At 39.0% G+C, this 12552-nt stretch overlaps 1 protein-coding gene across 3 annotated transcripts in view; it reads left to right on the forward strand.

Moving 5' to 3' along the window:
* The window catches only part of ADGRB3 (adhesion G protein-coupled receptor B3), an 862679-nt gene that overhangs the window by 342013 nt on the left and 508114 nt on the right, over positions 1-12552 (forward strand). For all 3 annotated transcript variants that reach the window (XM_062187566.1, XM_062187568.1, XM_062187567.1), the window contains one exon: positions 11888-11989. In XM_062187566.1, the coding sequence (XP_062043550.1) occupies positions 11888-11989 (102 nt within the window). The remainder of the gene's footprint in view (positions 1-11887; positions 11990-12552) is intronic.

The raw sequence follows: 12552 nt of genomic DNA on the forward strand, positions 1-12552 counted from the left end.
ATCTGCTCCCAATTCCAACTTTCTGCTAATGTGCATGCTGGGAGCAGCAGGTGATGGCTCAAGTACCTGGGCCACTACCACGTCCAGGTTAAGTTTCGAGATCCTGGCTTTGGCTTGGCCCAGTCCCAGCTGTTGCAGGTATTTGAGGAACGAACAAGCAGATGGGCAATTTCTCTGTGTACTTATCTTTGTCTCTGTCTCTCTGTACTTCAAATAAGATATAATTAATTAAGGTAGAGCAGATGATTCTTTCATGGATGAAATGATGGAACACCATTGCTAATTAGGGTTATTAATTGGCAGTTTATGAACTCTTTTTCCCCTATATTATTTCAAAAATCTCTTCTACACAGGTTTATCTAATTGTTCTTGCCCATTCATAGTCTTAGTCATGTGACTCACTCGCTCAAGAAACTTCCATGGCTTTTTATTATTTCTCAAATTCAGTGCATACTGGGATCCCTGAGATTTCAATATACCCATCTATGGCCTCTCCTAGTTTTTAGTTCTCTCTTTCTCTGTGTTTAACTACATATAATACATTCATCTATTAAATATAATACAGACAAATTGATATGTCTCTGGTTCCTTACTTCAGGGGCACATATTCTGTCTTTATGCTGTTGTTTCTTGTTTGCATTGTTATCCACTTCAATTCTCTTAGTATCTGCCCTCCACATTTGCCTGTTGATATGGAAACATCTTGGAAGCACATCCTTTAAAATCTGTATCATTCCTTAATAATTCTCATCTCTCTCACAAGCTCATGCCTGCTGTTTCTTTTTTGAACCCTACAAACTTTATTTCTGCCTCATGTATTAGGTTTGAGGTATTATTACATACAATTATATAATATCTATTAGCTAGAATTCTAAAACCTTTCTGAAGAGCAATCTACTTTCAGCCTCCGGTATTCCTTCCTCTGCATTGCACCAAGTTGAACATGATAGGTCATATATCATAAATCCTATAACTGAACTAATGAAAATACTTGTATAAGAATATGCAAATGAAAAGTTTACAATGACTATGATATTAAGTCCTTCTATATTAGGATATTTTATTCTTTCAAAATTGTATTACTACATGGATAAACTAAAGGAAGGATATTTTATCACATGTGCAATTTTTATATTATAATTAGAATTTGAGGTGTGATTCTACTTCTATTACAGATAAGTGAGATTTAAGAAGTAGCAAAAATATGGTAACTTATTCATTTTTCCCCAAATATCAGCTCATCTTATTCTTCTAAGCCAGAGCCCTTGGAGGCAGTCCCATAGATCCCTGTCATTTTGGGATTGGTCACAGATATGTCCAACAATGATTCATAAGGCCTACTGACAACTGGATGGACAAGAAACTATGGTCAGTGACCTCCAGTCTTATGTATCTTTGCCTGTTTAACCCACTATGCCTCCAAATGTTATCATTTTCTACATGTGTTAGGACTTGGAAAAGGCCAGGAAACACTGTTGTCTTCAGCTTTTTCTTAAGTAACACAAAAGGCTAAAAAACTATCCAGGGCCAGCGCTGTGATGTAGTGGATAAAGCCGACACCTGCAGTGCCGGTATTCCATATGGGCGCCGGTTCAAGTCCTGGCTGCTCCACTTCCAATCCAGCTCTCTCCTATGGCGTAGGCTCCTGCACCCCCGTGGGAGACCTGGGCGAAGCTCCCAGCTCCTAACTTTGGATTGGTGCAGCTCCAGCCATTGCAGCCAATTGGGGAGTGAAACAGCAGATGGAAGACCTCTTTCTCTCTGCCTCTGCCTCGGCCTCTGTCTCTCTGTAACTCTGTCTTCCAAATAAAATAAACAGTAATTTTAAAAAAAAAAAAAACCCACAATTTTTCAGAAAAGTTTTGAATGTATTCCAATGTCAAACTTAGTCCAACTATATTTAGTAAATCCTTACTTCGAACTATTTCTCAAAATTAAAGTTAACTGTTATTAACTTTGCAACATATTAGAACTGGAATTACATTGTCTACTGGGTTACGTATGGTATTAAACAATAATAATACAGAATTTTCTAGGGCTTGGTGCTGAGCCTGGGGGTTAAAATTCTAGTTAAGACCTTTGTGTCCCATGTTGAAGTGCCTGGATTCAATAACAAGCTTGGACTCCTGACTCTAGCTTCCAGCCAAGGCAGGAACCTAGAGAAAGAGAGACAGCCACTATTGCTCAAATAATTGGATTCCTGACATCATATGGGAGATCTGAATTGAGTTCCCAGTTCCAGGCATTGACCTAGCCGAGGCTAGGTCATTGTGGGCATTTGGGAAGCAAATCAGTGGGGGTAAACGTTTTCTCTCTGTCTCTCTGTATCTGTCTCAAATAAAAACAAAATTTCAAAAGATAATAGGTAGTGCACACTATTTGTGCATAAACTTTAAATTCATGGTTTGTTGACTTCCAGATCTAAAAAAAAAAAAAAAAATCAAACAACAACAGAAAAACATTCACAAAATAGATATTTAAAACTTGCTTGCCATCCTAACAAAAAGGATGCCTAGATAGAGAATACGTAAATTTCTCTGAGAATTAACTTAGCAGTTTGACCTTAATCCACTTCCTTCTCTCCAAGTATCCTCATGCTAGACACCTCTCTCTGCCTTGGTTTCCTCATGTTTAGAATGGGTATAGCAATTCAATTCTCTTCCTAGGCTTACTATGAGAATTTGAGAAACTGAAATATGTAATGCACTTAGAAGAATAACTAACTCATAGTGATTTGCAAATTGCTGTAATTGTATGCTGTTTCAACTTGAGAGAGATAAAAACCATTTTCTATATGAGGAATGCTGTGATGAAACACACTTCATATACACTCTTCTTTTTCCCTCCGACCTTTGCAGCAGCAGGAATTCCTCACAGGAGCAGGTTCCACCTCTGAAATTAGAGCTGTGAGCCATGTGGATCTGCTTATTTGCCTCCACAACTCCCTGCACAGGGAATTCCCAAAACATAAGAATTCCTGAATTACCGGCAAGTGAAACTTACATGGGGTCACCAGTAGTGCATGCTTTCCTTTTTATGCATTCTAGCTCTACAGTTTAGAATCAATTTCTCTTTAATGCTGAAATTCTAGCATATGGAGTGAAAACTAATTTTCCACATCAAATTGATTTAAGCTCTGTATAATTTCTGCTATTTTTAAGAGACAGAAAATCAGTTTGAATAGACAGATTAACAGCTAATCACTAGGTAATTGCTACCTTGTTCCAAGGGAGCATGCTAACTACATACTTGTGATTTCAAGTACAGTTGTATCTGACAAATGAATTTTTATAATTTTGCACTAGTGAGGGTAAACAGTGCAATCTTTCAGCTGATGAACAGAGTTGCTATTGCATTTAAGATGTGTAAACAAGAGTCCTTCATATTGCCATACAACAGTATATTTTTCTTTTAAGGGAGTGCCTGAACTAAGTAGGCGTTTTCTAATTTATGAAATACACACAGGTAACATTAAACAGAAAAAAAAACCTACAAATCTCCGCCTCCACCTTGTGTTTCTCTCTTTAGCTTTGGTTCCATGTTCCCACTGACTTTCTGATAACACCTAGGTGTGTTCAGATATCTCAGACTCAACAATATTTCATCATCTCCTCTCCTTGCCATCTCTATTCATGTGTTGTAGCTCAGGGGATAGCAATCAGACATTCTTCTGGAAACTTGAGTTCTGTCTTTTCTTTCTCTCTTCCTACTTCATACATCCAGTCAGTAATGAAACTGGGCTAATTCTGCCTCTTAAATAGATTTTAATCCATCTACTTCCTACTGCCACCTCCTGTGATTCTTCACTCCTTCTCCCCTGTAGACCATCACAAGGCTCCCTGCCTTCAGCCTGTCTCGTTCAATCTATTTTCCAAACTGTAGATGTAGTATTTATGACAGTATAATAAATGTCTCTTGCTCTTAAAATAAATCAAAACTTCTTGCTTCTGTCATCATTCATCACCCCTGCCCTCTTTTTTTTTTTTTTTTTTTTTTTTTTTGGACAGGCAGAGTGGACAAAGAGAGAGAGAGAGAGAAAGGTCTTCCTTTTTGCCATTGGTTCACCCTCTAATGGCCGCCGGGGCCGGCGCTGTGACCGCGCACCGCGCTGATCCGAAGGCAGAAGCCAGGTGCTTCTCCTGGTCTCCCATGGGGTGCAGGGCCCAGACACTTGGGCCATCCTCCACTGCACTCCCGGGCCACAGCAGAGAGCTGGCCTGGAAGAGGGGCAACCGGGATAGAATCCCGTGCCCCAACCTGGACTAGAACCCAGTGTGCCAGCGCTGCAAGGCAGAGGATTAGCCTATTGAGCCGTGGCGCCGGCCCCCCTGTCCTCTTAAAGTCACCTACCTCTGCTCATTCTCAACTGTACACGCTCTCCTTTCTGAACTCCCCCCTACACACACACTCAAAAATCTTGGATATACCAAATTCTCTTTGTCCCAGATCTCCCCACATGTGATTCCCAGGGAACACTTTTCCCTGCTTTGTAAGTGAACTCTCATTTATCTTTTAGATCTCAGCTTGGACATCTCTTCTGAAAATCCTCTGCTGTTGGGCTGTCTCCTAAGTATTTCCAGATCAGCCTGACATTCCAACCAGAGTGGGCGTCTTTCTGTACTGTGATTTCTCAGATTGTCTTCCTGATGATCTTGGAAACTGAGCAACCCTGACTATTCTTATTCATCCGCTTGCTGACTAGGGAGGACCTGAAAAGGTTCTCACTAATTGGGACTTCATAAAATAAATTGTTATTTTAATGTATAGTTTGTTTTGCTTTTGTTATAAGCATAAATGGAACTATTTTATGGGATACATTTTTTAAAACTGAAAAATCCTGAACCAGGCCACAACTTTGAATCTGTGATTCCCATGCCATTTTCTTTTTTGTCATTTTTGTTTTGGGTTTCCTGCTGTAAGAAGTACAAAAAATTAATTTTCTTTATTGTACAGTAGAACAAAGCAAACTTTGTTGACCTTTTAGGTTTAAAAATTAATGTTTTTAATTTTTTTTTGTTTTGTTAGGCTGTGCTTGTCTTTTTTGTCTAAAGACCAAACTGATAAGGAAAGCAGCATTTGTTATTGAGTGGTGTATTGGGCAAAGGAGAACTACTATTTAGATAACTTCTTCCTTAACTAGAGGAGGGGTAGTTGTAAAGCATATTGGGAGATTCTAAACAGAATCCCAGTAGATGTTATTCAGTCAGACATAATCCTCCAATATCAACATTGGTCAACACCTGATACCCTGGAAATCTCTTTTCAATAATTTTTAGGAAAACTATACTAGCTGACTTGTTTCTCTGTCTTTTTTTTTTTTTTTTTTTTGCACCTAATGGGGATGCCAAGGTACTTCCAGAGTGATATACACACACACACACACACACACATACACTCACTCTCCCTCTCTCTCTCTCTCTCACCCCCTCCCTCCCACCCTCTCTCCTGCCCTACTCCCCCACAAAAATATACACACAATGTTCTCACTGTTTTTTATAGTCATCTTCATTCCCTGTAGTCTTAATAATTGGGGAAATTGAAAAAAAATATTTTAACCAAATGAAACAAATAAATTAATATACTGGGAAAATTAGGTTTACATTACAAGGTGACAGGTACTTTGGAGAAAAATAAAGCAGAGAAGGGGATTGAAGAGTGTGAGGGTATGGGGGCCAGTGCCATGACTCACTTGGTTAATCCTCTGCCTGTGGCACCGGCATCCCATATGGGCACCGGGTTCTAGTCCCTGGTTGCTCCTTTTCCAGTCCAGCTCTCTGCTGTGGCCCGAGAAGGCAGTAGAGGATGGCCCAAGTGCTTGGGCGCCTGCATCCACATGGGAGACCAGGAAAAGCACCTGGCGCCTGGCTTTGGATCTGTGCAGTGTGCCGGCCTTGGTGGCCATTTGGGGGGTGAACCAACGGAAGGAAGACCTTTCTCTCTGTCTCGCTCACTGTCTAACTCTGCCTGTCTAATAAAAAAAAAAAGAAAAAAGAAGAGTGTGGGGGTATGGTCAGGGAGTCATTGAGGTGAGATTAAAGACTGAAGGTGGTAAAGACCTAAGCCACACAGAAGTTTGAGCAGAGAGAGGAGAGATATCCTTGGCAGTAAGAACAAGCACATAAGCTCTGTGGAGGAGGCTTCCTGGAGTACTGGAGAAGGAATAAAGAGGTGCAGGTAGCTGGGAAGGAGGCAGCATGAGTGAAGAAAGTGACAATAGAGATAAAGGCAGACATTGTGACCAAGGGCTAGTGTAAGCATTAAACATCGTACTTACAGGAAAAGATTAAATTTTCCTCCAGATAGTATGCTTTAAAAAAACACGCTGACCTACTTTTTTCCAGCAGATAGTTACTACTTCTGCCCACCTTGATTTTGAATTTCATCAATTTCACCTAGAGCCCAGTGAACATTTCACCCTTTTGGCCCATCAGTGCCATCTAGTGGTGAATGTTGGAAATTTTGGAATTTTACTTCACAAAAATTACTCCACAAAATTCCAAATCCCACAGCAGTGGGATGTGTAGATCAAACAAAAAGAGTAATCAATTATAATAGAGTTGTGATATTAGATACAACCAACCAGTATTAAGAATAGATAATTCATTGTATGTAGAACTCAATTATGTAATATTTTAGTCATAGTGTATTCAATAGAATTTATAAAAAATTCTGTAATAATTTTTGTTAACATTTACAGAAACTCATTGTCATTTACAGTATCACTGTCCAATATTGGTAGATATTTGATTTAATTTACATTGGTTAAATTAAATAAAATTTTAGTTCTCAGTCCCACTAATTGTGTTTCAAGAACTTGCTATTTGCATTTGGACAGTGAAATACATAGCATTCCCATCATTGTAGAAAGTTCTACTGGATGGCCCTGGTCTATTTTGTTGTTCCCTCAGCAAAACTGATTTAATTAAAAAAAAGACTTGTTGAAAACACCTACTATACGCATCATGGGAGCTTATTACAGCAGGTAGTCTTCTAAAAAGAAAGCTTTTGAAAATTGAGGAGATTCATACACATAGTCAATATTTTCAATCCTTTGAAAGAACATCTGTAATAACTGCATATTCAGTTGCTGCATTATTTAAAAAAAGGCTTGTAGGAGAATATACATTATTTAAGCTGTTTTAAAAAAATAAATGAAAATTTTACCCAGAAAAAATGAAGGAAGAGAGTATTTTAACTTTTCCAAAGACAGGTAAGTATGGATGTGTGGACCATTTGGGAGATGGCAGTTAATTTTGTGTGACTGATGAATCAGCGACTAAATGTGAGCTTTGATGAGAAGGGTAAGTTAGGGCTTGCTACAAGGGCTTTTTTCATCACACTGAGCATAATTATCTTTATCCTGTCAGGACTGAAGAACCATGGGAAGGTTTTAAGCAGCAAATTATGGGATTAAACTTCATTTTAGAGATTGCTCTGTTGATGAGGCATAAAAATTGGATTAAGGGTGAAGATGCAGCAGAATGGCATGGTTTTATGCCCGATTCTTCAGCTCAGAAAACAGGCATCACGTTTGATCCCTTTGTCTCCTTCATTCCCTCACCTTATTCAGTCCAAAGGAAAATGCATCTTGTGTCTATTTTGTCTTTAGTCCAACTGCCCTCCCTAAAGCCACCATCATCTCAGGTCTGAAGCACTGTATTAGCCTTCTCAATGGTTTTGCTTTTATCTGTTCTGCCTCCAGAAGGCAAACTGATTCTTCAAATTAGAAATTGGATCACATCAAACCTTGTTTAGAGCTGTAGTGGCTACTCATTCTTGGCCTGTCTGAAGGCCATTACTCCACAAACTTCTCATCCCAACTCCACTGTCCTCAGTGCCCAAGATCTGCCTTGCTTCAAGGCTTTTCACACACTATTCTCTCTTCCTGCATCACTTAACTGCACCTCACAGTACCAATCTCAGTTAAAAATATGCCAGGAAACCTTCCATACTCCTTCAGATTTTAAATTGAAACACCACACTCTACTTCTTTTTGAAGTGCTTATCAGAATTGTACCCACGTAGTAGTGTGTTCCGTTGTTTGACCTCTGCCACCTCCATTTGTCTAAAAGCATCACAAGAAAGACTGATATTATTATGCACCATTGACTTTCTCCAGAATAGTACGTAGCATTTGTTAGGTAAATATGTGAATGTACTGATGAGGTCATTCTCTAATTCAAACAGGACAGTAGAGATAGAATTAAAGAAGGTTAAGAAGAAGAGAATAGTGAGTAGAAGATAGATTTGATGGAACAAGACTAGGGCATCATTAACATAGTTTGGAAATATAATACAGGAAACAAGCAGCATTATGGAGAAAAATGGTGGGAGCAGAAATGTGGGTAGCCTGACTTTGAGATTACTTTGAATTAGCCATGTAAAAACTGTCAGTCAGCCGCTTGCTCTGCAGATCTAAAACCCAAGAAAGCCAATTGATCCAAAGAAGCATATTTATGTTTCTAAATCATAGCTGTCAGTAAAGGATGTAACTATACTACAACAAGCTAGAGTGTGAGATCAGTAGCCAGCTGATTGAATTCTTCCTGGGACTCCAACATTTACTAACTTTTCTTCTTCTACACTGCTTCCACTTTATTGGCATTAATCTGAGCATGATCTTGTTGCATAGCAGTGACTTCGTCACCACTGTCTTATATCTGGACTTTGGCTTTTCTTCTGTCCCTCCCTTTACTTCGTTGGAAATCATGGCCCCTGAATGGGTTGCTGATTGAGGCAGCAGGACCAGGTACATGATTTTCATTGGGATGGGCGACAGACACCACAGACAGTGAAGTGTCTCCCAGCTTGCTAACTTCTGCAACCAGTGTGGGAGTTAGTGGTTTAGGAGTGCTTGACTGATAGTGACTGCTGCATCCATTAGTTTATTCTTCTGCTGGCTTTGTTTTTGAGATACTGGGTGAGAAAGCCCTGCACCGAGGCTGCCTCTCCCCTCACTTTAGTTGTATATCTTTTTTGTAATGAGTTTTGTTTGGTCAATTTATATATTTGATTTATGATGACTCTACTCCTATTTATAACTATCATTCCCAGACCAGTCCTAAAAACAAAATGAACTTTCAGGTCTCAGAAAGGGCTCTTGACAACCCATGGACAGAGCTCCTGCCGTGTTTAACAGACAGGTATATTGAAGGGGCCAGGAAGTTGTGGGTTAGCTCTCAAATAGGGAGGGGGCAGTTGGGCACCTGGATAGGTGAGCTTTTCCCATATAATATGCCCCACTTGCACTTTCTTTATTCTCTTGATTGTACAAGTGATAAAGTTTGGAATTCATAAGGGAAAAGTTAATTCACCTCTCTGTGCCTCTATTTCTTTTCTGCCAAATAAGGATAGCTGTCATGTCTAACTGAGAGTTGAGGGAGATTAATAGAGTCTGTGCATGTTAGGACCCAATGAATGTAAATATTATTGCTATTACTATTATTAATATGTTTGAAATTATCTAAGGAAGCATAAGGAAAGGATAATGTAAGAATGATGCTATAAAAGACACAAAGAATGAAACAAAGAGTGGCTCAAGCTCTTGGTGAAGGCCTGAGACATAATGTGTTTCTAGAACCCTATAGAAAGTATTTTTAAGAAGGAGAGAAATCTCAAGGTATAAAGTTCTGCAGGGAAGATCTGATAAGTGAATATTGAGATGAACTCCTTATGTCTGGTGGGAGATCATTGGTAAGATGAGTAAGAAACATCTTATGAAAATGAAGCTAGTGAAAATTAAGTCAGCTGTTGAACCATTCATCAAGCAAAGAGTCCGTGATTTGGAAATAGTCATGTACGTCTTTTAATGCGACTGCAGGGGGTTTTATACACACACACACACACACACATTAACTCAGAGGGAGAACACTATCTTGAACAGTTTAAAGTAGTAAACAGGATATGTGGGAAGTAAAAAAGAAGATACTGAGAAGTCAGGATTCCAGGACCCAGTCCTGCCTGTACCTGCCCTGGCTCTGACACCTTAGAGTAGCCTCTTTGGGGGATTTGGCACTCTCACCTGTAAAAAGGAAAGTCAGGGTATGGAGTGATTACACTTTCAGCTCTAAAATGCCCACCTGTGTAAATCATTCATCTTCTCTTGGTAATTATAAGAGAAATTTTATTTCAAGTTCAATGTGTCCAGTTGCATTTTTTACCTACTAATAAAAACAATGTTACCTGATGAGTTCATAAATTCAGAAGTAGTATTGGTAGCAGTAGAATTATCATGATCACAGATTAAATACCACAGTATTTCTAAAAGAAGACATCATGGACTTATTTAGGTACTTTATTATTTACTTATTTTATTTAGATGCATAATAAATTATTATTACAAGGTATTATTTCATTATAATAAGGTAATAAGTGTTATATAAATGACTTATTATTTATAAAGCATTTATATAACTATGTAGTCATTGAAGCATTCATTCAATTTTCTGCAAGTCCCTTGTGCTAGCCATACTGTTAGGTGCAGGTGACACAGAGATGAAAAAACACAAACAAGATCTCAGGAAAGTGGTAAAGTGCATGGGCCATAAATGATGTGTGTGTAAAAAGTACATGTCTGGAGAAGAGACTTTTATTGAAGGCCTTCATTTAGAAGCAAGATGTTAGACTTAACACAATACAGATAAATCTCCTTTCATGATGATTTGGTTTTTATTATGTCATGTTATTTATGTGTCAATTATTATTAAAATTTCTTCCAATTTTCTTGATTAGTAATTAAATTCAGACTCTGAAAATAATAAAACAAAAAGATCAAATAAATTTCTTAACATCATTGCTCTTGGTTGAAGAATTTTGGTTAAAGATATATATTTGTGCTTTAGGAATATTTATCCCTAACATTTATAATTAATAATTCTATTATGACTTTTTGTTTATTGGAAATCACTTTATTGTACACATTCCAAAACATTGTGAATATTGGAGGAATTTGGGACTGATATTCTTGAGTGGATTCAATATATAGACAAATCCAAATGGTTTCTTTTAAAACAAAAAGTGTACAGTGAGTAGTTTCAAAAGAAATGAAGGCCAGTGCCACGGCTCAATAGGCTAATCCTCCGTTTTGTGGTGACCAGCACCCTGGGTTCTAGTCCTGGTTGGGGTGCTGATTCTGTCCCGGTTGCCCCTCTTCCAGGCCAGCTCTCTGCTGTGGCCTGGCAGTGCAGTGGAGGATGGCCCAAGTGCTTGGGCCCTGCACCCCATGGGAGACCAGGAGAAGCACCTGGCTCCTGCCTTTGGATCAGCGCGGTGCGCCGGCCGCAGCGCACCGGCCCCAGTGGCCATTGGAGGGTGAACCAATGGCAAAAAGGAAGACCTTTCTCTCTGTCTCTCTTTCTCTCTCACTGTCCACTCTCTGGGTTCTAGTCCTGGTTGGGGTGCCGGATTCTGTCCCGGTTGCCCCTCTTCCAGGCCAGCTCTCTGCTGTGGCCTGGCAGTGCAGTGGAGGATGGCCCAAGTGCTTGGGCCCTGCACCCCATGGGAGACCAGGAGAAGCACCTGGCTCCTGCCTTTGGATCAGCGCGGTGCGCCGGCTGCAGCGCACCGGCCCCAGCGGCCATTGGAGGGTGAACCAATGGCAAAAAGGAAGACCTTTCTCTCTGTCTCTCTTTCTCTCTCACTGTCCACTCTGCCTGTCAAAAAAAAAAAAAAAAAAAAGAAGAAGAAGAAGAAGAAGATTTTGCAGATACTGAAATAATACCTTGAGTTTTTGATTATGAAAATATCTCTTAACATTTCAATAAACAATATACTTTAAAGAAAATGGAAGAGCTCTGCAGTTAGAGTGCTGCATTTGAGGATTGTTTATTGCCAATGTTTTGAAAAGTAAACACAGCTGTCATTCAGTTCTCTCTGTTTTAAATTGCAGCACCTTATGAAATATGCCCAGAGGATTACCTGATGTCTATGGTGTGGAAAAGGACTCCAGCAGGCGACTTTGCATTTAATCAATGCCCACTGAATGCCACAGGTACAGTAGAATAAGCCACCCAATGCAAACTGATGAAATATTTACTTAGTATATACAGAATCGATCTTCTGTATATAAAGATAATTGGAAATGAAAAAAAAACCTGATATAGAAAATTAATTAATTTTTAAAAAATTTCTTGTAGGATCTCTGTCTTTAATGTGCTGTACACTGTTATTTAATGCTATAACTAGTATTCCAACAGTATTTTTTCACTTTGTGTTGCTATGTGGGGGCAAACTGTTGAAATCTTTACTTAATATATACTAAACTGATCTTCTGTATATAAAGAGAATTGAAAATGAATCTTGATGTGAATGGAAGGGGAGAGGGAGTGGGAAAGGGGAGGGTTGTGGGTGGGAGGGAAGTTATGGGGGGGAGGAAGCCATTGTAATCCATAAGCTGTACTTTGGAAATTTATATTCATTAAATAAAAGTTTAAAAAATTGTATTTATGAAATACATGAAATCTGTTTACTTTAAATAAAAGGTTTCTGGGGGGAAAAAAAATGAATAAGCCACCCAAATCCAAATGATGATTTCCATCCAAGAACAATGTTTGT

This window comes from Lepus europaeus, chromosome 3, assembly GCF_033115175.1.
Source record: "Lepus europaeus isolate LE1 chromosome 3, mLepTim1.pri, whole genome shotgun sequence".
In the NCBI taxonomy this organism is placed as follows: Eukaryota; Metazoa; Chordata; class Mammalia; order Lagomorpha; family Leporidae; genus Lepus; species Lepus europaeus.